Below are 26,188 nucleotides of genomic sequence, written 5' to 3' on the forward strand. Positions count from 1 at the left end.
ACAGTAATTTAAGTCCTACTTCTCCCTATGGTCTAAATCAGTGGTTCGCAAACTTTTCCAGTCGCGTCCCCCCGCTTTACCATTCACAGAATTTGTCGTGCTCCCCTCCCTCCGCATTAATTGTAATCTGAAACTGTTTTTCATTCTGGAAGGTGGAGGGGAAACACATGAGCCCATTCATTCGATTTAGTGTTTGAGCATCTGACTCAAGCGAGAGGTCCTAGGCTCTCAACTATTATTATATACATTGCCAGTTTGTCTTTTAATATCAATTATTAAACATTACATGAGTTTTAAAATGAGAATCAAAATTAATTTTAAAGACATAGTAGGCCTACTGTAGTTATGAAATTTACCAAATTGTTGAAAATGAGCCAAACTGTGCTTTAATTTGTATGATTGTTTTTTAAAGGGGGAAAAGGTTGAAGTTTCTGCACCTCCCCTTTCCCCTAGAGAGAACCTCTTGCGCCCCACTGGTCTAAGTGGTTCCTGTACCAGCTGTGCCACGTGGATATTTCATGCCACCAGCAGACGGAGACACAACTCTTTTCTCCTCCCCCCTCCCCCCCCCCCCCAGTTTGTTTGTAGTTGCTTCTCCAAAAAGGCCTAGCTGGCCTTCCCTCTCAGTAAGACTTCCTGAGCAATAGCATTTAACAACATTAGCAATTGCTAGTATAAGTCTTAAGAATTAATCAGTCCCAACTTTTCCACCAACAAAATTAAAGTAGGATGTCTGGACTGGCATAGAAGGACTCTGAGAAACATGATAGGAAATAGTATTTTTTTGTGATTGTTGGACACCTTTAGCTGTTGGCAAGAGGGGAGTGCTTGCTAATAATGTAAATGAATCGAGCCCACATTCATCCTGCACCTCATCAAAAATCTGAAAGTCACAATATAGCTCCTGAGCCTAGTTCATTAAATAAAGCACTGGTATCTCATAATAGGCCTATCATTGATTAGAAAGAAAGTAACTGTTACGCTTCCTTTCCATACATAGAGTTTTGCCTGGTCATCTTGTTCTGAATGGTCCATTGGTTTGCGTGTACCGTTTGTGGTGGATGTTTGCCCAATGACATTTGAACAGCTAGATCTCCTATTGAGACAAGTGACTGAGGGAATGGATGGCACCTCTGACTGGCCACCACCGCAGGAGAAGGAATGTATGGCTGTTGCAACCTTAAATCTTCTAAGACTTCAGGTACTGTAGCTTTCTTATGTGTCTGAGTTCTCATTCAGATAAAATGCTTTAGTAAATTGGTTGGAAGAAAATAGTGGCTTTTAAGTGTTTAAAACATTTTTGTTCGCTTAAAATTAAATTGGTATAATGAGCAATTCCTGCATCTTAGTTCCAAAAGGGGGAAAGCTAAGGGTGGGTTTTCAGTCCTAACCATGAATTTTCTTGCTCTCTTGGTTTAATGTTTTCTAAACAGTTCTTGCATTTGATTTAAGATGAACTGTAAAATTAAAATGTAAATTGACTAATCTTGGTTTTGTGCTGAATATACCACTTGCTGAAAAGGCTTTGGATGTTCAGTGTTTTAATTTGCCTTTTTAAAAAATGAGTTTCCTGTTTGGGGCAAATCTGGTACGTCTAGCTTCCTAAAGATGTCATTATGTTCATGATAATACAGAGTGATGTGTACAGGGAAGTCTAGGTAATTTCTAAATTGAGGTAATTATTGCTCACTAGGTTTCCTGAGGTACTGGCTGAGATTAGTGTATATATTACTTGGGTGTAATTGTATTTTTACTTTAGCTTTGCAGTTCATTTCTAAACATTTCCTTGTATTTAGACCAGTAGATGTATTTGTATTCAGTGTCTGCATGATTGACTTTGTTCAACTTCATTTCTTATGTTATCCCTAACTGAAACTGATTCTTTTTCTTTCAGCTACATGCTGCCATCAGTCACCAGGTTGATCCAGAGTGCCTTGGCTTGGGTTTAGGCAGCGTCTTGTTGAATAGCCTGAAACAGTCCGTGGTAACTTTAGCAAGTAACGCTGGAGTTCTTAATACTGTGCAGTCAGCTGCTCAAGCAGTGCTGCAGAGTGGGTGGTCTGTGCTGCTGCCAACAGCAGAGGAGCGAGCTAGGGCTCTTTCAGCTCTCCTACCCAGTGCAGGTATGGTTTAATGATGGAAAACTGTTTGGTGTCTGAATATCTATGTGTTTGTTCTGTTCTTAGTTTCAGCAAAATGAAATGAGCATCTGAATTTCTAGCCCATTAAATGTTTGTTCTGTTTTGTTAGTTTCAGGAAATGAAATGAATGTAAGTCCAGGCCGTCGATTTATGATTGACCTCTTGGTGGGCAGTTTGATGGCTGATGGAGGTTTAGAGTCTGCATTAAATGCTGCTATCTCTGCAGAAATTCAGGTACATTTCAACAATATTACCATTTACCATGTAACTAGAATAAGATGCATATAATACAGTCGTTTACAGGACTTGGTATAAATTCTTTGCAAATAAACAGGCTTACATCAGACAGAGGGCAGTTTTCTTGCTCAGCATTGCAAGCCTCTCTTCCCAGCCAGCACTATCCAAAAAGCGCTCTTAGCTTTTGCTTAGGGTCACACTATAAGAGCTTTTCTGGCTGTCTTTAGCTTTCTGCTGCCATCTTGCTTCCTTCTGTCTGTTTGTGTGGTGTTTCTGGCTGCGTCTGCTCAGACACACACACACACACGCTCTGATACAAAACCTAGACCTCTGTATTTTGCATTCAGCCCGAAGTGAAGCCCCTCCATCCACATGGCTCAGCTCCTGACTGGCCTTGCATTTGGCCTGTATTTCTGGCAGTGGGTCCTATTGTTACCTTACTCCAAAAGAAGCTTAACTGCTTCTTTCTTCTATCTTGAATGAAGGGTGGTTATTGCTACCATCATCTTCAATGAGGCTTCACCTAACCCCCAGCATAATAGTAATTTACAGCTTGCATTTTAGATTTACATATACATTTGATAGTTTAAATGAATAGTGAGTATGTTTTACTATTTTTAAGTGAGGTGTACACTACAGAAAACCACCTGTCAGATATACAGCATCTATTGCTGTGACTTCAGCAAAAGAATGCATAAACATGAATGCCACATGCCAGACTTAAAATGGTCTTTGATCTCTGAAGGACTCTTGCAGAGCAGTTCACTTTTAATCAGGCATCTCAGTCCAAAAACTCCATAAATAGTAAGCAGCAATCTCTGAAACTTGAACTTCTCTATTCTTAACGTTTGTTACAAAGTATGAGTCACACTACCAAAATGTGAAAGCCACTGTTACCGGTAACCTTGTTGAGTTGGAATTTCAATCTGAAACCACCAGATCCAGAACAACAGTCTAGTACAGCATTAAAAACATACTCCCTTAGGCCTGGTCTACACTAGGGTGGGGGGGGTAGAACTAAGGTACGCGACTTCAGCTACGCGAATAGCGTAGCTGAAGTCGAACTACCTTAGTTCGAACTTCTTACCTGTCCAGACGCCGCGGGATCGAAGTCCGCGGCTCCCCCGTCGACTCCGCCACCGCCATTCGCGGTGGTGGAGTTCCGGAGTCGACGGGAGCGCGTTCGGAGTTCGAACTATCGTGTCTAGATTAGACGCGATAGTTCGAACTCCGAGAAGTCGAATGCTACCCGTCGACCCGGCCATAAGTATGGACGTACCCTTAATCTTTAAACTACACATGCTAGGATAGTACTACTGGAGATAGATAAGCTATAGATGTTATGTTCCACTGCACCATTAAAATGCAGCTCATGAGCCCAGATTCATTTGAGTTCTTCAGTAATTCCTACTCTTCTCAAAGATCCATTTTGATGAGTTAGACATGTAGTGCTATTCTTGGGATGAGTGAAATCCTGGGATGTTGAAGAGTTTGCCCATTCAGGCTTTAACTGATCTTTTGAATGAAACCCACCAAAATGGAGAACACACTATATGCTGAGAATGACTGAAGGTGCTTAGTCCATGAGCTCAGAGCTGTAAATAGATCTCGCTTAAGCAGCAAGCTACACAGCATCTGTACTTATAGACAGCATGGCAGTGGTCGAATGCATGAACTGTCAGGGAAAGCCTAGGTGCAGGGATCTTTCTTTTGTTCCTGGGAAGAAAGAAACCTGAGGCCTACCAAATATGCATGTCCTGAGGGAGAGAAACTTGCACACTGTTTCTTTTGTGAGGGGAATGAAACTTCTTAGGGTACGTCTACACTACCCGCTGGGTCGGCACGTAGCGATCGATCTATTGGGGATCGATTTATTGTGTGTAGTGTAGACGCGATAAATTGATCCCCGATCGCTCTCCCATCGACTGCTGAACTCCAGCTCGGCGAGAGGCCGAAGCAAAGGTGACGGGGGAGCAGTGGCTGTCAATCCTGCGCTGCCAGGACGCGAAGTAAGTGATTCTAAGTCGATCTAAGATACGTTGACTTCAGCTATGCTATTCTCGTGTATCTTAATCCCCCCCAGTGATCGATTTTTTTCCCCCCCTCCCAGTGTAGACCAGGCCTTAGAGAGTATCTTCTGACTGCTTTGAAACCAGAAGTAGGTACATTCCAAGATTGCCTACAAGTAATGCAGCAATCTCTCTTAGTTCCATGGCATTAACATGTACTTTGTTTTTCCCTGATCCTGCTGCCATGCAAAGTCTTAAGAAAAATAAATCAAGATTAAAGCAGGTTGACGTAATTACAGTGCCCTGGGGTGTTAAAAATCCACTCCCCTGAGCACAATAGCTATGCCAACCTAACCTCCCGTGTAGCCTCAGCTTAGGTCAATGGAAGAATGCTGCCGTTGACCTAGCTGCTGTTGCTTGGGAAGGTGGAGTTACTACAGTGATGGGAAATCCTCCCTTCCCCTCCTCTGCATTGCTATAGGATGCATCTGCCACATGGCGCTATAGTGGCATAGCTATGGCACTATAGCTGAGCCACTGTAGCACCTGTAGTGTAGACCTGGCCATAGTCTCATATATTGAGCCATTGAAGGACTCCTTTATATGGACCATCTTAAGTGTCTTGAGGACACAGTCCCTTTTTTTCAAAATCCCTACTGCAGTAGATGTACTGACCCTTCATGCACCACTTTTTTCTTAGTCTGTTTTCCTGGCTTATGAGAGAAGTTTTTTTTTAAATTGAAAACTTAAAGTCATAGAGATGCTGCTGTCCTATAGGAAGAAAATCTCTGTAGTATACTATAGTTTGGACACTTAGTGGTCTCCAGAATTTTTTTCAGTTACTCTGACCTTCTCACCATTCTTTGTTTTGTACAGATATACTTTAATAAAGGCCTCTCATTTGCCATTAGAAGAAGAGTGAGGCTCTCCCCCTTTAGTCTCCCATTCCCTGTGAGACGTAGCGTGTTTTTGATTTCCTCCTAGGTCTTATATCTCATGCTGGAGATCAGCCCTGTTCTTCATGACCTGTGTCACTCTGCCTTTGAACTCTGTTCTCTCTTTTATCGTGTAGAGTATAAGTGTTGGTGACAATTACTTTGATCAGAATGTTGGGAAAGCCTGACTGCTCCCTTGGATCTGCTTGTATGCTCTTCCATTAGGATAAAATGGTCCTGTTCATGTGCCTTATTTTTCTTTTCAAGTTTGTATCTTGTCACCACAACTACGATACTCTTTGATTAGTTTCTGCTCTGGATTCAGGGCAAAAAAAGGAAACATGGCATAATCTGAGTGTTCACAGGGCATATTTCAATCTATTCTTCCAGGAACTCAGACTACAGACACCTGTTTCTTCTGAAACAAAGAACCAGGGCTTGCTGGTCCTCCAGATCATATGGGCCAGATACTATATGGCTCATTTAGAGTTGATGCCTACAAAAGAGCAGTCATATGCTGCCCATTTACACACAAAAAAATCTTACCTGTCAATTCCTTGGAGTTTCAGTTTCCAGTTCAGATACCTGCCTTTTTCAGACCGAGCTAAAGGTTTAGTATTAGTATCCCTCTATATTAACATATGAGTTTACCTTTAAAAGACAAACTGTTTTCTTCTCTTGGGAAAAGTTTTCAGTTTTCATTCGGAGTAATCTTTGGAGAAGCTGGTAGAAGTGTGTGGAGCCTAACTGCATGCCAAAATGCAAACTTTTCATAGGTGGCTCTCATAAGTGAAACATGTATAGGGCAGGCATTACCCATTAGCCTGTGTTGCTGGAACAGTTTAGCAAGTAAGAAATTCTCTTTTAAAATAGTATTTGTAAAAATGTGCTAGATGTCTCCATAATATGGAATATGAAATAAACTTGTCTGGTACACTTAGGCTTTGTCTACACTGCACACTTCTTGTGGTGGTGTATAGGGTATGTGTAACTACATGCTGCAATTTAAAGCAAGCTACATCCACACTGGTATGTGGCTACTTGTGCCAATGGAATGCTCTGGTAGTGGGAGGCAGTGAGAAAAGGCTTGCTGGTGGGGAGCTGCCAGAGCCTTTCCCCGTTGCTGGAGCCTTTCCTTGCAGTGAGAAAAAACTCCAGCAGCAGGGAGATGTTGGGACACTGCACTGCTAAAAATAGCAGCATAGAAAGGCAAACACTGTTTGGGTGAGAAGAGAGCCCTGTATGGTACATACCCACCAGGTTCAGGAATATGTTTACTTACCTAAGCAGTGCCTCATGGTCTACGCTGCTATTTATCCCCAAGCGAGGGGGTGTGTAGTGTATATATTCTGCACACTGCTGAAAGGAGTGTGCAGAGTAGATATACCCTTAATCTCATTTGTGGCATAGATGACAGCCATTATGCTGTGTTTTCCTACTGAGATAAATGATTGCATCTATTGATGATGTGCTGTTTGCTTTTAACTTTAGTGTTTTTGTATTGTAGGATATTGAGGCAAAAAAAGAAGCCCAGAAAGAAAAAGAAATTGATGAACAGGAAGCAAATGCCTCAACACTTCATCGGAGCAGGACTCCATTAGACAAAGACCTTATTAATACTGGGATCTATGAGTCTGCAGGGAAGCAGAGTTTACCTTTGGTTCAACTGATTCAGCAATTACTGAGGTATTCTTTGTTCTAAATATGTCATGATATTTTTCCTACAAAAGAAGATCCCTTTAGATTCATCCTATTGTGAAGCATGGAGCTAAATAACAGTTAATGATCCTTGGTGACAGAGTATGCTCTCAGTCTTTTCCCATCAGTCCTTCTGCCTCCTGAAACTAGAACTATTGAACATATGCTTATTCTGTTTACCTTAGTGTAGTTTTCTGGTTTTATCTTTGTTTTAATGGGTAGAAAAGATGAAGACTCTGTAGGGGTCCCTCACTTTCCTGTGGGGAGGAAGGCCACTCTGCATTGCTGTATTGGGCAGTAACTGTAGGGCTTGGGTCGTGCTGGCAGGGCCGAGCCGTAAGTAGTCTATAGTTCTGTGTCCTTCTAACAAGCAACAACAGTTTTGTGCTCTTGCCCCCACCCTCGGGTGGGGCAATGCCCTGAGTAGTCTTTAGCTCGCAGCCCCTCAGCTGGGACTGGCAGTACTTAACGGTCTGGCGCTCTAGCCCTTTGGGCGAGGCAGAGCAGGGATCAGGCTGTAGCCTCAGCTTGTAGGCCAAGGCAGCCAGCAAACACACAGTCTAGGGTTCAGGTAGGGATGAGCATCTTCATCGTCTAGGGAAGCACCAACCGAGTCTAGCATCCTAGCTTGAGGGACAGTAGATTCACACAGGCCTCCTGGCCTAGAGTGGGGAGTCTGCTGCCCCCAGGGTGGGGTGGTAAGGGGACGCGGGCCTGCCCAACTCCACCGCGTCCTAGCTCAGGGCCCTAACAGTGGTGGAGTGGTCCACCACTGGGCCAGCGGGGATCCAGCTGCAACATGCTGACCTAGAGTCAGTCAGCAAGGTAGCCGGACAGTCGTTGGCTGCCCCTGGGCTACTTCATACTTCCTCAGGGTTGGGTACCTCTATAATCCACAGGTCCTCTGGCTCCTCGGGGTACACAGCGGATGGCAGTCCCGGCAACTCGTCTTCAGGCCCAGTCTTCTCTCGGGGCAGGGTGCTGCAGAGTGCAGATTCAGCTCTAGGGTACCACAGCAGAGTGGAGGCATCTGTCTCCTTCCCTGGCTCCTCCTCAACAGAGCTGCCGAGCCATCCCTTTATACTTCCAGTCCCATCCTGGTACTTCCAGCAAGGGGGCGGAGCGTAGTCCCTCGCTCTCCAGTCCAGAGGGAGGTCACTTGGCCTCGCTGCACTCTGCAATAGGTATTTTTAGATCTAGGGAGAGCTACTGTTCGTTTGCTCTCAGGCCTTGTGGTACTTCGTCCTCCGCTGCAGAGTTCATAATAGAGAAAGAGCAGAACTAACAGCCAGGTGTTCCACAAAAATGCCAGCAATATCTTTGGAGAAAGATATTAGTAGCCTTACTTCTGATACACGTCAATTCTAGGGCTTGAGGGAGGAAGAAAGTTGGGTGTTCGAGTCTTACCACTATGTGGGAGTCTCAGATAAGCAGGGATCCTAGTTTTCTGTGATTTAAAAAAAATCAATACAATTCTCTGATAAAAAAACAACATAAAAATCTGCATTTTTCAGCAATTAAAATGAAATCTGTCAGCAGGAGCCCTGCTGCCCTGGGCTGAAGCATCGATTTCCCATATTCCTGGGTGTGCGCTGGGGGGAATGGGATTCTACTGTATGTTTTTATTTTTACAGAGAATCTTCAGTTTTTACATAGTGAAAAAATGCAAATTCTGCGTTTTTCCATGTTTTCCTGTGGGAAGCTGATTTCTAGGATCCCTGTAGATAAGTGATCAGTGTAGCAAGCCTGGTCCTTGTTACCTCCTGTGAGCCACACCAGTACTTTGTGGGCTAGCAGAAATAAAGTTTGAGAACTTTTACAACACTCATCACGTTGATGTGATTGTGTAACAAGGAAATCATTCATTCATAACTGGAACTCTTAAAACATATGCCACTCCACAGCTTTCTTCTATATAGCATTCTATTTCACATTGTTCAGATCATTAAATCTTTTGCTTCATAGTAAATTGTGGAAATAAGGGTGGGGTGGTTGAGTCCCATTTACAGAAACAAACTAATATTCTTGGAACATTACCCCAAATAAAATAACATTCTCCAGTGAACCCTCGCATAGGTGTCTTAATTCTCAACAGTTAGAGAAAATCCCAGCAAAAGCTTAATCCTGTTTCTCTAGGCTATTTGAAACACCAGCTGCCCTTTTAAAGTGCTTAATAATGCTTTTATACCAATTAGGAACATCGCTTCGCAGACTATAGCCAAGCTAAAAGATGTGGCTCGTCGCATTTCTTCCTGCCTGGACCACGAACATTACAGTAAAGAGAGGTCTGCTTCTTTGGACTTGTTGCTGCGTTTTCAGCGTTTACTTGTTAGTAAACTTTACCCAGGAGAGAATGTTGGGCAGGTCCCTAATACATATGGTAAGTTATTTAATAAATATAAAAGGCTTATGCGTTGTTTGTAATACCTGTGCTACCAAACAAGTTTGCTATTTACCATTTTCCTGTTTGACAAAGTTTTGTAAATTGAGATACTGTTTCCTTTGCTTCATGGCCCACCTGTTTGAGAGCTGTTTTTTCTAAACAGTTTACCATTTAAGCAGATTGAAACATAAACTGTAAATATAAACAGAGTAGCCAAAACATATGGTACAGGAACATCAGCAGAAAATGGAAGATTCTTTCAGAAAGCTATTAACATTTAATAAATGTAAGTAAAATTTTTGTCAAAGAAAATTTAAAAGGTGTGATTGTACCCTATTTAACAGGCCCGATTTTCAGATTTGGTTGTTTGTTGCTTGAATACAGATTTAGGTGCCCAACTATAAAGTAATAGTTTAGATGCCCAGAATATGTAGTTAGGCACTGAAATGGAATTTAGACTCCCAGGTATGAAAATTGGGACTATAACAGGGTAAAAAAAAGAACTAGATAAATTCATGGAGGATAGGTCCTTCAGTAGCTATTAGCCAGGATGGGCAGGGATGGAGTCCCTAGCCTCTGTTTGCCAGAAACTGTGAATAGGCGACAGGGAATGGATCACTTGATGATTACCTGTTCCGTTCATTCCCTCTGTGGCACCTGGCATTGGCCACTGTCGGAAGACAGGATACTAAGCTAGATGGACCTTTGGTCTGACCCAATGTGGCTGTTCTTATGACTGCTATTTTAACTGTTAACATAGTGAAGCTGGATTTGTTGTCAAAAAGGTTAATTGAAACTAGTTCTTTATATTGATATTTAATTTCAGTGACTTGAATTCACCTAGAACAGATGAATTAATCAAGAACAGTTTTTAAAAATCTGCTTTGTAGGTGGTACAGTAACAATAACTGTTTTGTCCTTTGTTATGAAAGGGGGCTAGTCAAACAGCAATCATTTATTTTTAATTATTATTTTTTTGCCTTTTCCAATTTAGAGAAAATACAGCTTTGTTCAGATCCTTGTTGGAGAATACAATTTTATATATTGATTTTACAGGCAGTGACTCTGTCTTTATTAAAGTGGACTATAAGTGTGAAATATTGAGCTGTTTGAGATTATTTTAGTTGGATAGTTCCTTACATCAGAAGTGTAAACTAGGAATGATTATGCTTCTGTTTGGTGATAAATTTGAAAGTTCCACTTTTACTTTTTTAAATCTGTTTCATTAAATGATGACTGAAAGTTTTTGTAATGTCTTCAGTTCTGTAGGATATTAAAGCACACTGTAAACCTTGCAAGCTACAGAGAGCATTCCACCACTAAACCATAATCCCTTTAGTATGAAATAGTAATTAACAGTGCATAGCAATATTATTCTCAAGACTAAAAAGTACTACGAATGTAAGCAATGCCTGACAAAACAGATTCATTCCCTGTTTTGAATGTCTTGGATGATTTTTGTAAGAAATGAATTTTAAGAAGGGGTTTGAATGAGGAGAGAAGAGAGTGTTTGATGGGCAATGGTTAGAGGCATATTCTGAGTAAAGAGATAATTTAATGGAATGGTACAAAGCCAACTGAATTGAGAAGGAGGCAAAGGAAACAGCATATAGTAAGGAGATAGATTTAGAATAGCCCAAATGCTTTAGTACAAAATAATAAATTAAAACAAGTTGGAAATCTTACATGGAAAGATTGTAATTATCCAAATTGAACTTTGGCTTGGACTCTGGTTTAAACACTCACCTTATACTTTTGAAAACTTCCATGGGATTTTAATGCCAACTGGTATTACATTAACAAAAATGGTGGCCGCTGCAGCAGAGCACATCCAAAACATGCTGGCTCGCTGCTACAATGTTGACTTGGCGGGAAGGAGGACACCTACTAAATTGGTAGCAGAACTCCTAGCAGTGTCAAAGAAAACTTCTCTGGAAGTTTGCCTCACACCAGGCTAGAAATGGCCTTACTTAGTTTAGGAGATTTAATGATATTACAGGTCCAGATGTTATGGTTGCAGGTTTTATTTACATTCAGATTGGTCTGTGCTCTTAAAAAGTCAGTATCTTGGATTTAAGCTTAATCCTAAAAATAAATTATGCTGTTTTCTTAATTGAATGCTAATATTGAAGTGGTGTTTGATGGGCTTGTAAGTACTATATAATCCAAAATGCAGCTTTTAGTTTATTCACTTAAGTAGTTACTTTGATTATTCTCTGTGCCCCTCCTTTTTTCATAGGTCCTGAGCTTCTAGGAGTTGGTTCTCTGCTAAAGAAATACACAGCACTTTTGTGCACACACATTGGTGATATACTACCTGTGGCAATCAGCATTGCATCCACTAGTCATAGACATTTTGCAGAAGTATCTCGGGTTGTGGATGGAGATTTAACAGGTACCTTTCTTTTTCTCCTGGAAAATCAATTTGTAGGCAAACATTCCTAGTACATATCTCTCCAAATTAAAAAGAGAAGATGCAAGGAGGGGCAAGTTAAAGGGAGAGAAAAAACATCACTTTAAAGTAGTAAGTAAAAAGGAGAATAAACTGCTGTGACTTAGGTCAAAAGTGGCATACATATATCTGTCTCAACTTCAGTGTGAGTATTTTCTGTTTTCTAGGTGTTCTCCTTCCAGAGTTGGTCGTTTCTATAGTGTTGCTTCTCAATAAAAATGCTGGACTGATGCAGGAAGCGGGTGCTATTCCTCTGTTGGCTGGCCTTCTAGAGCATCTGGACAGATTTAACCATCTAGCACCTGGAAAAGAGAGAGATGACAATGAGGATTTAGCATGGCCCGGAATAATGGGTATGTTCTATTCTATTCACTTAAAGCAGTTAAAACACTTAGTTGAGGTTTTACAGGAAAGTTTTCTGAGTAACTCTAACACTCTTCCAATATTTAGAATTCTCTCGCATGAAGCAAAGCACCAGAAGCCTTTTTAACAGTTATGTTCTTGAATTGTCTTTAAATCCGACACTTTTACATTTCCTTGTTTTATCAAAACTATTGTCATAATAGTGTTTACTGTGGAAAAAATGATTACATTATGTCAATGATAAATTTGGCATGATTTAATTGCTATATAAACTTGTCTGTCAAGCGGAGGGTGGTTTGTTGATTTTGATTCTTGAAGTAATTTCCATAATCATAGTTTAAACTATCACTGAAGATGAGAGCATTTGTTTAAAACTATAGAGGAAGGAAGGGGTGGTGCTATAGTAGGTGGCTCAGAGTATGGCAGATGCACATTGGCGCAATGGATTTTAGCTCTAGTGAACCGGGGAATCACAGTGGAAAAAGGGAAAAGTGTTATCCTTGTGCCTTATGGTTTAATAACCCAGGACAAGAACACAAATGCCCCCTTCCAAAATTTAAAAAAGCATTAAATAAAAAAATAGAAATTTGGTTTGTAAATGGATCCAGTTATTACAGTGCTGAACAAGCGAAAACAGAATATGGGGCAATAAAGGTAAAAGTTAAAACGGCCAATAAGACCCCACTCAGCCCAAGCTGCTATGGTAATGGCAGTATTAAATATATTGCAAAAAAAAAAAAAAAGCTAATATAGCTATATTTGCTGACTCATACTGGGTGTGTAGAGCAGTCGTCGTTTGGCTCCCAGTGTGGGCAGCCAAAAAAATACACACCGGAAATAAAAAGCCAGTGGTGTATAAGCAATATTAAAAACAGGTAGTAACAATAATACAACCACCCCCCAACCTATGTAACTCATGTTAAAGCACACCAAAAACCCAGCAATCACTTTTTTTTTAAAATAACCAGGCCAAAGTCCTGGCTAAACAGGAGGTGATGTTAATCAGTAAGCACTCTTTGCTTACACACTTCACAATCCTCCAGACTTTTAGCTCTTTACAACCCACTCTCATCTCCCACACCAAGAGTTTGTACTCTTTGGAAGCATAGCTGCTTCTAATTTGTGTCTTTTTCACCATAAATGGATGAGATGCTCCACTGAGTGCTGGTGCTGTGTCAATCAGAAGCTGATAATTTCTCCGAAATTTCTTCAGGAATTTATCTAAATTCTTTGCCTAATGCAATGGTAGAAGTCATTTTGTGTTGTGCTGACCAGTGTTGTGTCTTGGTCTACACAATTTTGAGCTTTTTGTGGTACATTTTGTCTCTCCCTTGTTGATTTTTCTAGATATGCCTGTTGCAAATTTATTTTCACTTGCATGACAGTTTTGAATTCGGGCTGCAGCTGTGTCTTTACCACAGAGTTCTTTTGTTTCCCTGTGGTATATGACTAGAACTCTCTCCTAATGGACATTTCTGCTATCAGATGAGTGAGGGATTGCAAGCTTGAGGCTTGTATGGCAATAGTGGGAGAGACTGGCAGTGAAACGTCTGTATTGTTATTGACTGCTGATGGTGCATGTATCTCCTTAAGGTCTGTCTTATTTATTAACTGGCAAGCCCCTGGAGACTTTCTGAACTCCTTCTCCCAAGGCACTAGTAGATCATTGTCCAGAATAGAAATAACAGGCTAGCAATCCTTTCTGTGCATCAGCACACTAGAGAAGTTCTCACAGTTGCCAAGCAATCTCTGTATGTATTCTCCTCCATACTTCTGTGCCTTGGGGATGGGAGTTTGTACCAGTGGTTGTCATAACAGCTTCCTTGACTCATTCAGGAGCAGGCACTGGAGGTTTCAGTGATAATCTCTTGACATTTGAGCACTGATGAGAACAAGTGCCAGTGGTTACTGTTAAACCTAACATGGTAATGGGGCTTTGTCTTGAGTACACCTGTATGGAGCTACCGAAAGAATTGACCAAAAGACACCCTTCCTTCCTTGACACATGCACTCAAACGACTCACGGGGTCACAGTGCACTTTGAGGAGGAGCATAACAAAAATAAGTATTTGCCATTACACGTCCTTCTGACAAAGTTCCAGTACGTTAGGTGAAATGTTTCTCTCCTTTGATAACAGTTGTTGGGCTAAACCCCAGAATACCCGTTTGGTATGTATATATACAGTATGAGGAAAAGCACATATGTGGAACTCAGTGTTGCTGTTATCCCCTTCCTTCCCACCCAGCAGAAAAATGCCTAGAGGAGTCTAAAGTTATTGAAAACTTTTGTTTTAACATCCATGCAGTACAACGTTTTGGTCAGCATCTGTTTTTTTTAATTTAAAAAAAAAATAGAAAAACTTCTGTAGCATTCTGAGCAGTGTATACATGCCTCACTAGTGCCATTTGTGCCAGTGCAGTGAGCTGGTGAACTGACAGATCTCAAATAGTAGCTGTCAATGGAGAATCATGGGTGCACGTATAGCTAGTGGGCTTCCATACGGGTCTGTTCCAGGCCCGATGATGATCAATACATTTATCAACAATCAGGAAGTAAAGTGAAAATTTGTGGATGACGCAGATTGGCACGAAGATTCAGAGTGGTAAATAATGAGGATGGGGCAGACATGCAGAGCAATCTGGATCACTTGTTAAGCTGAGTTCATTCAAATAAAATGCATTTTAATACAACCAAATGCAAGGTCATACATCCAGAAATGAAGATGCAGGCCATACTTTCAGATTGAAGGACTGTATCTTAGAAAGCAGTGACTGAAAAGGTTTATGGATCTTAGCCCTGGTCTGTACTATGAGTTCAGGTCGAATTTAGCAACGTTTGATCGCTTTAACCCTGCACCCATCCACATGACGAGGCCATTTTTATCGACTTAAAGGGCTCTTAAAATTGATTTCTGTACTCCTCCCCGATGAGGGGATTAGTGCTGAAATCGACCCTGCTGGGTCGAATTTGGGGTAGTGTGGATGCAATTTGATCGTATTGGCCTCCGGGAGCTATCCCAGAGTGCTCCATTGTGACTGCTCTGGACAGCACTCTCAACTCAGATGTACTGGCCTGGTAGACAGGAAAAGCCCCGTGAACTTTTGAATTTCATTTCCTGTTTGGCCACTGTGGCGAGCTGATAAGCACAGTGACCATGGAGTCCCAGAATAGCAAAAGAGCTCTAGCATGGACTGAACGGGAGGTAGTGGATCTGATCGCTGTATGGGGAGACGAATCCGTGCTATCAGAACTCTGTTCTAAAAGACGAAATGAGTAAGCGCAGCCAGACACCAGGGTGGTTAGAAGAGCACAGCAGGGTGTTCTGTGCATCAGAGAAGCTTTGAAAACCAGTTTCATGACTGGCCTGGCTACGGTGTAAAAGTTCTGTTTGTTTCTCCTTGATGAAAACCCGCACCCTTGGTTTACTCTACTTCCCTGTAAGCCAACCACCCTCCCCCCTTTGATCTCCGCTTGCAGAGGCAATAAAGTCATTGTTTCAAATTCATGCATTCTTTATTAATTCATCACACAAATGATAACTGCCAAGGTAGCCCGGGAGGGGTGTGGGAGGAGCGAAGCATGGCGGTGGGGTAGTTGTAGGGGCATCCCCTAGAATGGAAGGCAGCTCATCATAGAAGCGGGATGTCTGGGGCTCTGACCCGGAGTGACAGTTTGCCTCTCTGGTTCTTTGGTAGGCTTGCCTGATATTCCAGGCAGGACTGAATCTCCATTAGCCGAAACTTAAAGAAGGGAATGACCTGGAGTCACTCCCATTTATGTCCGGGTGCCCCTGACCGACCTCACCGAGGCCGGACAGGAGGAACCAGGAGACCGCAGCAGATGGTACAATACAGCTGCTAACTGTCTTTGCTAACTTGCAATGGCAAGGAGCTGCTGCTGTGTAGCACTGCAGTAACGCGTCTGCCAGCAGCACCCAGGAGACGTATGGTGACAGTGAGCTGAGTGGGCTCCATGCTTGCTGTGGTATGTCATCTGCACGGGTAACCCAGGAAAAAAGGCGAGAAACGATTTTTTGCCATTGCTTTCGGGGGGGTGGGCCTGACGACATGTACCCAGAACCACCCGCGATAATGTTTTGCCCCATCAGGCATTGGGAGCTCAACCCAGAATTCCAATGGACAGTGGAGACTGCGGGAACTGTGAGTAGCTACCCACGGTGCAACGCTCCGAAAATTTACGCTAGCCTCGGTACTGTGGGCGCACTCCGACTTAATGGTCTTAAGTGGGGACACACACAATTGACTGTATCAAATCGATTTCTAAAAAATCGACACATTAAATCGACCTAATTTTTTAGTGTAGACATACCCTTAGTGAACAACTCAAAATGATCTCCAGTGTGATGCTGTCACAACGAGGGCTAAGGCTTTCCTTGGATTGAAGAGGGAAGTAGGGAGGTGACTTTTACCTGTGTATGTGGTATTGGTGAGAGATACTAGAATACTGCATACGGTTCTGATGTCAACATTTTAAATAGGATTTTTGAAGAACCGGAGAGGATATAGAGAAGAGCTATAAAAAGATTTGAGGCTGGAGAAAAATCCTTTGCAGTAAGAGATTTAAGGACCTTAGTAGTTTAGTTTATCAAAATAGAAGATTGAGGTGACTTTATTACAGTGTATAAGTACCTCCACAGGGAGAAAAATACCAGGTACACCTCTATCTCGATATAACCCTGTCCTCAGGAGCCAAAAAATCTTACCGCATTATATCGAACTTGCTTTGATACACCGGAGTGTGCAGCCCCACCCCCCCCAGAGCACTGCTTTACCGCGTTATATCCAAATTTGTGTTATATTGGGTCGCGTTATATCGAGGTAGAGGTGTACTATAGGGACCTTTTAACCTAGCAGAGGAAGATATAGCAAGAACTATTGTTTGGAAGTTAAAGCCAGACAAATTCAAATCAGAAATAAGGCATGCACTTTTAACAGTAAAGGTGATTAACCATTGGAACAAACTACCAAGGGAAGTGGTGATTCTTCATCTCTTGTTGTCTTCAAATCAAGATTGAAAGATAAGTTTAACTCAAACACAGATTATAGGGCTCAATTCAGGGGTAAATGGGTGAAATTCTGTGACCTGTTTTATGCAGGAAGTCAGACTAGGTGATCTAATGGTTCTTTATGGCCTTCAGGTCTATGAATTTCTTTCCATCCTCTGTGCTTGCTCATAGTGGTATCTAAAAATGAGGTTGGACTTGTTCATTCTCTGAGCTTTGGAATAGCTAAATGATCCAGGCCTGAAACAAGTACTTTGACCTTGTTTTTACTGACTTCTTCCACTTGAAAACTGCCTGTAAAGTGTCAGATAATGGCATCCCTGTCCAGTCTAAATAGCACTGTGCTACCAGCTGAAGTCATCTTGTGGCATTCAGTGCTTTCCACACTATCAGAAAGGGAAGCGAGGGGTAGACAAACCTGGGATTTGCTACATCTCTGTGCAGGTGGATTATATTGTCTGTTGGGGTGCGTTTGGTATAAGTATAAAGCTTATGGAAGTGTCTGCCTGTTGCATTTGTGGGTGACAAACTCCAGGATGAGGGTCTAGGATAACCCTCCACTCCCCCTCACCTTCACAGAATGTATTGTTTTTAGGATTACCCTAGTGCGATTTTGTTATTGTCAATGCTAGTTTTAAGAAACTAAAATGTGTGTTTTTTGTTTTTTTTAATCAATAGGTTCATTTTTTACTGGCCAGAGCTGCAGAAATAATGAGGAAGTAACACTTATACGTAAAGCTGATCTAGAGAACCATAATAAAGATGGAGGCTTCTGGACAGTGATTGATGGGAAAGTGTATGATATAAAAGATTTTCAGACCCAGTCTTTAACAGGAAATAGTATACTTGGTGAGTTTCAACTCTTGAATTGTTTTGTTTTAAAATTAATTGCCTTAAGTAGCTGTTTAGATATTATAGAACTACTGAATATTCTTTTTTTCTAGCTCAGTTTGCAGGTGAGGACCCAGTTGTTGCTTTGGAAGCTGCCTTGCAATTTGAGGATACAAGAGAGTCGATGCATGCCTTCTGTGTTGGCCAGTATATGGAGGTAGAAATAATATAATATACTTTGTAGCACATCATATGTAGGATAGTAAACTATCGGGAGGAGTAACCTTTTCAGCCTGTAGGATTGATACCAGTTTTAGTCAAGGACCTGAAGCAAAAACTTGGGTTACAAATGACTAATTGAGAGAGACAGTATTGCACTTAATGAAATTTAACTTATGATTGTATTAATAGTTGATTTCTTCAGAATGTGTTTATAGTAATAAAGGATAGTTTTGTTTTGAAACGCTTATTGGAATTTACTTTTAGCCTCAATTTGATATTTCTTTTGTTTAGCCTGACCAGGAAGTGATTACAACACCAGATCTTGGCAGTCTGTCATCACCTCTCATAGACACAGAAAGAAATCTGGGCCTTCTTCTTGGACTGCATGCTTCCTACCTAGCAATGAGTACACCGCTTTCTCCTGTGGAGGTTGAATGTGCCAGTAAGCAGAACTTATTTTCAATTAAATTAGAAGTAATGGATTGTGTACTGTACCTCTGCATGCTTCCCATAATATGCTGGACCAGACTATTGTAAAAATAATTTAATCAGGAACTTAGCATGTTTGTTTGTTTTTTTTGCCCCACTTTCTTCTGGACATAGCTTGAAGACTTTCTTGTTCTTCTTACCATTAGAAAACTCTTAGTAAACGAAAAACTTTTTTTCTCGTTGTTTGGCTGTTCCTCCCAGTTTTCTCTTTCTGTTGCAGACATGCAGCTCTTTTTCATCTTGGTTTGTGTAATTGATTCACTTTTATTCAGATGATTAAATGCCTGTTCTTTTGTGTATTTCCTCGCTTTGTAGCTTTCAGAACAGTGTGTTATGTTCTCTCTTCCCACTCTGATTTTTTTGACAGCAGATGAAGTGAGAGAAGGAATCCTTTATGTATGCTTTCATTCCTTATCCCCACTGCGTTCCCTCTTCAATTTCTTATTTTTCTGGATTTCTTCTAAACCACTTTGGTTTACTGGTCTGGATTTCTGCTTTTAAAAGTAATTTCTTTAGTTTGTGTAAGGGGGCCAACCATGAAACGAATATTGTTTTTGCCACTTGAATTCAAGTACTGTATATACTCGTTCATAAGCCAGATTTGTTTTAGTAAAAAAGGGAAGCATCAGAGAAGGGGGTTGGCTTATGAACGGGTATAGAGAGGGAGAGGTGGGACACAGCCCATTCCCCCCCAAGAGAGGGGGCAAGGAGAGGCAGCAGAGCCAGAAGGGAAGAGGCAGGGCCAGAGTCTCTCCACTTCTGGCCACGCTGCTCTCCCTCTAGCCTCCAAAGCAGCTGCAGCTCCGGGGCTGGCAGGCTGAAGCCACACTGCTCAGCCCCGCCTGCCAGAGCACGCTGCAGCCATGCCGCCAGAGCAGGCTATGGCCGCGCCGCCTGGCCCGCTGGGGCACACTGAGGCCATGCCGCCTGGTCTGGCCCGCCGGAGCAGGCTGTGGCCGCGCCGCCCAGCCTGCCGGAGCAGCTCCAGCCAGGCCAGAGACATCCTCTCCAGCTAAGGTGGGAAGGGATGGGATGGGGAGAGTGTGGGGGTTCTGGGCTAGGGGTGGGGTCATGTGGGGGGTGGTCACAGGTGTTACTCCCCTGACCCCCGGCTTCTCCCTTCCCCTCCCTTTCCCCCCCCAAATTTGCACCACCAGTTGCTGTCCTGGCCCATCAGGGTAACTGGTGGGCCGGGACGCTTTGTTTACTTAGGTTTACTTCTGTGCCTGTGGACACTCAAGGTAAACAAACCATCCTGGCCCCCCAGCAACTTATCCTGATGGCCCGGGAGCCAAAGTTTGCCAACCCCTGAATTATAGGGTTGGCTTATGATGGGTCATAAAAAGTTTCCATTTTTACTTCTCCATCTAGGGAGGGTTGGCTTATAAACGAACCGGCTTATGATTGAGTATATACGGTACTTCAGCAGGAAAAAAAAGTTAGTCTTTTGTCTACAGTGCTGCAGAGTTATGCATTTGAGTAGTTCAGTTGACTTCAGTGGGGCTACTAAAGTGCCTACACATGTAAGACGTTATGGGATTGAGACCTTTGTCTTGCAACACTTATGTCAAACTTTAGTAGACTTGCATGCTTCATATACCCTTCTGTATGAACTTCTGGGACTCATCGTGAGACTCCGTATCATGCTATTTGTCCATTCTTGGCCAAGAACATGAACAAGATTCAAAGAGGGACTTGCTGATTATTTGGATAACAGGAATATTTGGAGTTTTAATAGTTAATGATAACAAGACTATTGGAAGGGAGGTTAAATCTCATGCTTCAAGGTTTAAACTGATTTCTTATTATTAGGGGTTAGGGTGAGTCCTTCATGGGGTGGAAGAGCAGATTATCCCATGTTGGCCTACTGTGGGGTTTCTTGCACCTTCCTCTAAAACATCTGGAGCTGGCTGCTGTCATATTGGACCAGAAGGACCATGATTCTGATCCAGTATGGCTGTTCTTAGAATAGTTGCTAAGACCTTCATGGCTTCATCACAGCTGATGGCCTCAGGTGAGAAGTGGCTCCCTGTAGTGGCTTGGTTAAGATGTTACCGTATTTAATTTACAAATAATTTGTCAATTGTTTTTTCTGCTTAAACTTCACCAAGTAAGTATGAAAGTCGTCTTAATTTACTCATGTTTGCAAGTAAATTTCATCTTTTGTTTTAAAGAATTATTATTCAGTTTAGTGACAGATAGCTTTCCCTGGCAGAAAGACTTACATCTGTATTTTGTTTTCACTCTTGTTAGAATGGCTTAAGTCATCTATCTTCTCTGGAGGCTTGCAGACCAGTCAGATACATTACAGTTACAATGAGGAGAAAGATGAAGACCACTGCAGTTCACCTGGGAACACTACCCCAAACAAATCAAAACTATATTCACATCGACTAACCTTGAGTGACCATTCACAACCATTTCTGCAAGCCATTGCAGATAATAATATTCAGGATCACACTGTGAAGGTAACATTTTTAGTCCCATCTTTACCAGGAAATTGTTTAAATGTGGCCAGCAGCAAGCCCCCTGAATTGTTGCTGGAAACAATTTAAAAGCTGCCATAAGTGAAACAAAAGTGTTTTCAAATGTTGTTACAGAAAGTGGAGTTAAGAACTGGTAGTGAATTGAAATTGCTCTATTAAGCACACATTGTGTAAGTGTTGAAAAACACTTTTGTTTCACCTTTGGTAGCTTTTAAATGGTTTTCAGCAACCGTTCAGGAGGATTGCTTTAACCTTTGGCACATTTTCTGTGAAAGGGGAAGCAGAGAGTTGGAGTAAAGCAAGTCTTCATTGTTGCTGTTATGCTGCGAAAAGTACCTCCTGCAATTAACTTGTTGTTCCTAGTCACAGGTTAGGCTGGGGTAATCAGTTATTTTTTTTGTCCAAATTTCTAGGTCAAGGTATAATCAAGGTCCAGACTCTAGAGAAAATAATACAAAAATAATAATAATGATAATAAGTAAATAAGATTTTGTGGTCTGTTCAAAAGAGTCTGGCGGTCCAGATTTGACCCACGGTCCACCTTTTGACTACCCTGGGTTAGGCTGTTCAGTGTCAAGACAGTCATTAATACATCCTAGCTAACGTATGATTCAATTAAAATTAATTTCTGTATGCAGTTTTTCTTATGAATTCCAAGTGATTTAAACTTAATATTACATGAAAGGAAATTGAATATTGTCACTTAAGCTTTAGTGACACTGTAGATCATGGTTATTACCAGTTGTACTAAGATGGAATTGTCTCCCAGTCAAAGTGTGGAGGTGCTGTGTACTTAGTGACCACATCTGTACCCATCTTTCTTGGTTATGTAGTCTCTTGCACTCTCGGTTTTAGATTTTTATGTAGTTGTATAGTTATTTCTTAGTAGATATAGAATGATTATGTAAATCTTGTGCTCAGATTGGTTACTGCCCTTGGTACACCTCAATATGCCCACAAGTGTCCATCTCCATTTCTAACCCCATGATTCCTATTGAACCCCAGAGTCGAGATATAATTTTGAAATATTATTCTTGGGAGAAAATATTTAAGACCGGGTTCAGGTGGCCTGGTAAGCTGGAAAACAGGTCAGAAGCTGTTAGGACTGTGCTCATTGTTGCCATGTTGTGTATGATGAGAGCCCTCTGATGGGCTATTGTCCTCAGAACAGGAGTGACAGTATGGATTGCTGTTTGGTATAATAGCTTGTTTGTACTTCTAGTAATTAGGTGACTCATATCCTAGACTGAGAAATATCTTGGCTATGGCTTCTGAATGTATTTAGCCCAGGATATTACTGAGTTTTCACTTGAATGCTGGCTGTAGTGTTCTACATTACTGTACTTGAAGAGTTAGATAGTGCTGTTTCTTTGACTTTAGTGTTTGTTTGCAGGACTTTTTATGTCAAGTAGAGAGGTACTGCAAACAATGTCACTTGACAACACCAATCACATTCCCTCCTGAGCATCCTGTGGAAGAAGTAGGACGTTTACTCCTATGTTGTCTTCTAAAACATGAAGATTTAGGTAAGTAGACTTAGCTGTTCCAGAACACTTTAAAAAAAACAAACAAAAAAACTAATTTAACTCCCACTCCCCTCAATCTTAGAAATAGATAGTCTTAGTGTGTTTTTTCTCATTAAGGTCATGTGGCATTGTCTCTAGTACATCCTGGTACCCTGGGAGTTGACCAAGTCAAACACAGAACCTTACCGAAATCTGTAGTAGATGTATGTCGTGTTGTCTATCAAGCAAAATGCTCGCTAATTAAGGTAAGCCTCCAACCACCTGTGTCTAACTTCTCTTCAACCTTAATTATTAAAAATGACAATTGACTCCTTTAAATTTTATTCCCTTATTAAGTTTATAATCTCTGTTTCTGTTCCTGTTTTAGACACATCAGGAACAAGGCCGCTCCTATAAGGAAGTTTGTGCTCCTGTCATTGAACGTTTGAGATTCCTGTTCAATGAATTGCGTCCTGCAGTCTGCAATGACATCTCCATAATGTCAAAGTTTAAACTTCTGAGCTCTTTGCCCCGATGGAGGAGGATAGCTCAGAAGATAATTCGAGAGAGAAGAAAAAAAAGAGGTAAGAGAATAGTGATACTGTAGTAAAACAAAATAAAAGAACCAACTTCACCTCAAAGCTTTGTACATGTAGGTACACTTCTTTGTTAGGACAATGAGGATGCTTGGGTTCTGTTGAAATATTGGGTCTACTAGTTTTTTTACTGGATTTTGACAAACTTTTGTAAAGAGATAAATATTAATTTCTGGAGACAAGACATGGTGAATTAGTCTAGAAATTCAGGTTAGAGTGGTGCTTGTTTCCTGCTTTCCCGTTCATTTAAAAAAACCTGTACATCTCAGTCTGACTGAGTTTGGCTTGACATAGTTTGACTTCAAATGGGATCCTTTTTCACGTAAAATGATTTGATAAATGATATATAGGTAGTGAGTTACATTATAATCAAATTATAAAATATTACTAGCATTGTCTTTTAAAGATTCAAGGTTATCATAGAACATACCAAAACCGTCACTGTTCTTGATAAAGTTTGTGCTTAATAAAGATTCCATGCTTCAAATTTGAATGTAAAGGTTTGGAGATTTTCTGTATGTCTGTGTAGTACTCTAATCATGAAGATAATGAATTTCGCACTTCTGAAAATTTCATCCTAAGTCCAATTTTCAAAAGTGACTGACTTAGAAGCCTGTCTTGCTGACAGTCCTTCATGTTTGAAAGTGGGACTTAGATCCCTAAGTCACTAAGTCACTTTTGAAAATTTTACCCATAGTACAGGCATAATGTATGCAGAATATTATATGTTGGACCCTACTATTCAGTAATGAAAATAAAATATGATCACTTTGTATGTTTTTGCAGTGTAGCATTTTCTCATCTTAATTTTCTTGAACATATTGATTGACCAGTTTATGTGTAATCATTGTAGCGGAAGTTGCATACTAAAAGATAAAGAATAGTTGGGGAAATTACTCTGACTAGATAATGTTGCATTGAGTATTGGAGAGCATACCCACAGTTTGTCTCAAGAAACTATGCTAGAATAATTGAATAAACTTGGAGCATTGAAGTCAAAATTCTTCTTTGAGTGATGGTCTCTATTGGATTCCACTGAGGGTTATGCACATGCACCATGCACCTGGAGCCAGAGCTTTAAAAAGTAGTAGTTCCGTTGGTCCATGAGTGCACCCTTGTTCCGTCTCATGGTTTCGACTGAGGTGATAAGGGGTGGGACAGACTGACCACACCCTCAGTTTCTTCTCACTGCTGCGTGATCCAAGTCAGAGCTTCAGCTGTTCTCTTGTCCCTTGTGACACACTTTCTGAAAAGACTGTTTTATTCTTGTATATAGTTAGCATTTTATTATTTTTTATAGTATTTTTTAGTGTTAGTAATAGTTTCCTTAGAATCTAAGGACTTTGTGATGCTGCTTTGGTGGTTTCCTGTCTTCCCTCCCACCAGCAGCCACACTTGGATACTGGGTTATGCTGAAGATGCCAGCGTTCAAGATCTGTGCTTCCCGCCCTTGCTTGTTTTCAATCCACAGTTATCACTAATGCTGCTTATACTGCTGGGGGAAGCCCACATCACATCCAGGTGCAGTATCTGTTTCTCCTTCCCTGCCCATAAGCAGGAAGTCCAGGCTCTCTACCTCAAGAAGCACCTCATGGGAGTCGCCATGAGGCTGCAGTCAGATCCAGGCCATGGAATTCACCCCACTACATCATCCTGAGCACTCGAGGAGTGCACCTTCTACCGTGGATCTCCAGTCTGGATCCGCTGGTATCTTTGCTACAAACCTCGTGTCAAGGCCAAGCCGTGAGGCAAGGAAGCATGTGCATAAGCATGATAGTAAGTCTTCCTCAAGGCCCAAGAAAGACACTGCTTCCTCCCTAAGTTCTGGCCATGGAAAAGCAGCGTGTTCCAAGGCCCACAAGCACAAGAAGAAGTTGCATAGAACACTGGACCTGGTCTCTAAGCCTCATACCCCTTCTTCATCGGTACCGCCAAAACCGTGGGGATCGTCTGTGCTGAGACAGCCTTCTGTCCCCATTCAGTCTCTGGTTCCATCTGGAATGCATGCCACTGACACCAGGGAGACTCAAGTTGGCTCTTGGACATCATGAACTTTTTGCCTTAGATGAAGTGAGATCCGTATGTCTTCCAGTGCATTCACCTCCAAAGAGACTGCTTCCCTACTCTGGACTTACCGCCTTCAGGTCATGTTCATGAGCACTGCCTTGCAACCCTCTTGGTCCTGGTGGCTCTGCTACTTGAGCAAGGATCCGACTTCTTGGCATTGGAAGATTCAGATGGGGCACATGGTCCGCTGCTCCCGTACCAATGGTGAGAATATCCAAAGGTTCTGCCAGTCCAGTGGCAAATCCTTCCTTCGCTTAGCCCAGCTCCATGTGGACCGCCATAGCAACTCAGTGGGCCAGACAGCAGCATCCATATTCCATTCTGACTGACAAGGAGTGTAAGAGACTGGACGTTCTGGGTTTTAAGGTCTATTTGTCAGACAGCCGTCAGTTCTGCATCTCTAATTATCTGGCATTACAGGCAAGGTATGACTTTTTTGAATTATGGCCAGTTAGCAGAATTTATGGACAAGCTTACCCAGTAGGACCATGCCCATTTCCAGGCTATTTTAGAGGAAGGCAAACTGGTTGCCAAAATGATGTTGCAGGCTGCAGTAGATTTGGAGGATGTGTCTTCGTGCACTATGGGCACAGGAATTATCAAAAGACTCTTGAGCAGGGATATCAAACTCAACTTACCTTAGGGCCAGTCCTCAAATCCTCCCAGCGGGCCAATGTCACTCATGCCGCCAGAACCTGCCCCCCAAAACTCTGCCCCCCCACTTGCCTAAGGCTTTGGGATGGAGTTTGG

General features: G+C 41.8%; 1 protein-coding gene across 1 annotated transcript in view; it reads left to right on the forward strand.

Annotated features, from left to right (window-relative positions):
* Window positions 1–26,188, forward strand: part of HERC2 (HECT and RLD domain containing E3 ubiquitin protein ligase 2) — a 193,783-nt gene that overhangs the window by 55,950 nt on the left and 111,645 nt on the right. Inside the window, exons 17-30 of the mRNA XM_045004994.1 lie at window positions 1,001–1,201; window positions 1,895–2,123; window positions 2,251–2,375; window positions 6,830–7,008; window positions 9,216–9,400; window positions 11,643–11,798; window positions 12,023–12,208; window positions 17,921–18,091; window positions 18,187–18,290; window positions 18,587–18,737; window positions 21,038–21,252; window positions 22,664–22,796; window positions 22,914–23,041; window positions 23,164–23,359. Coding sequence (XP_044860929.1) covers window positions 1,001–1,201; window positions 1,895–2,123; window positions 2,251–2,375; window positions 6,830–7,008; window positions 9,216–9,400; window positions 11,643–11,798; window positions 12,023–12,208; window positions 17,921–18,091; window positions 18,187–18,290; window positions 18,587–18,737; window positions 21,038–21,252; window positions 22,664–22,796; window positions 22,914–23,041; window positions 23,164–23,359 — 2,359 coding nt within the window. The remainder of the gene's footprint in view (window positions 1–1,000; window positions 1,202–1,894; window positions 2,124–2,250; window positions 2,376–6,829; window positions 7,009–9,215; window positions 9,401–11,642; window positions 11,799–12,022; window positions 12,209–17,920; window positions 18,092–18,186; window positions 18,291–18,586; window positions 18,738–21,037; window positions 21,253–22,663; window positions 22,797–22,913; window positions 23,042–23,163; window positions 23,360–26,188) is intronic.

Source organism: Mauremys mutica, chromosome 1 (assembly GCF_020497125.1).
Source record: "Mauremys mutica isolate MM-2020 ecotype Southern chromosome 1, ASM2049712v1, whole genome shotgun sequence".
Lineage (NCBI taxonomy): Eukaryota > Metazoa > Chordata > Testudines > Geoemydidae > Mauremys > Mauremys mutica.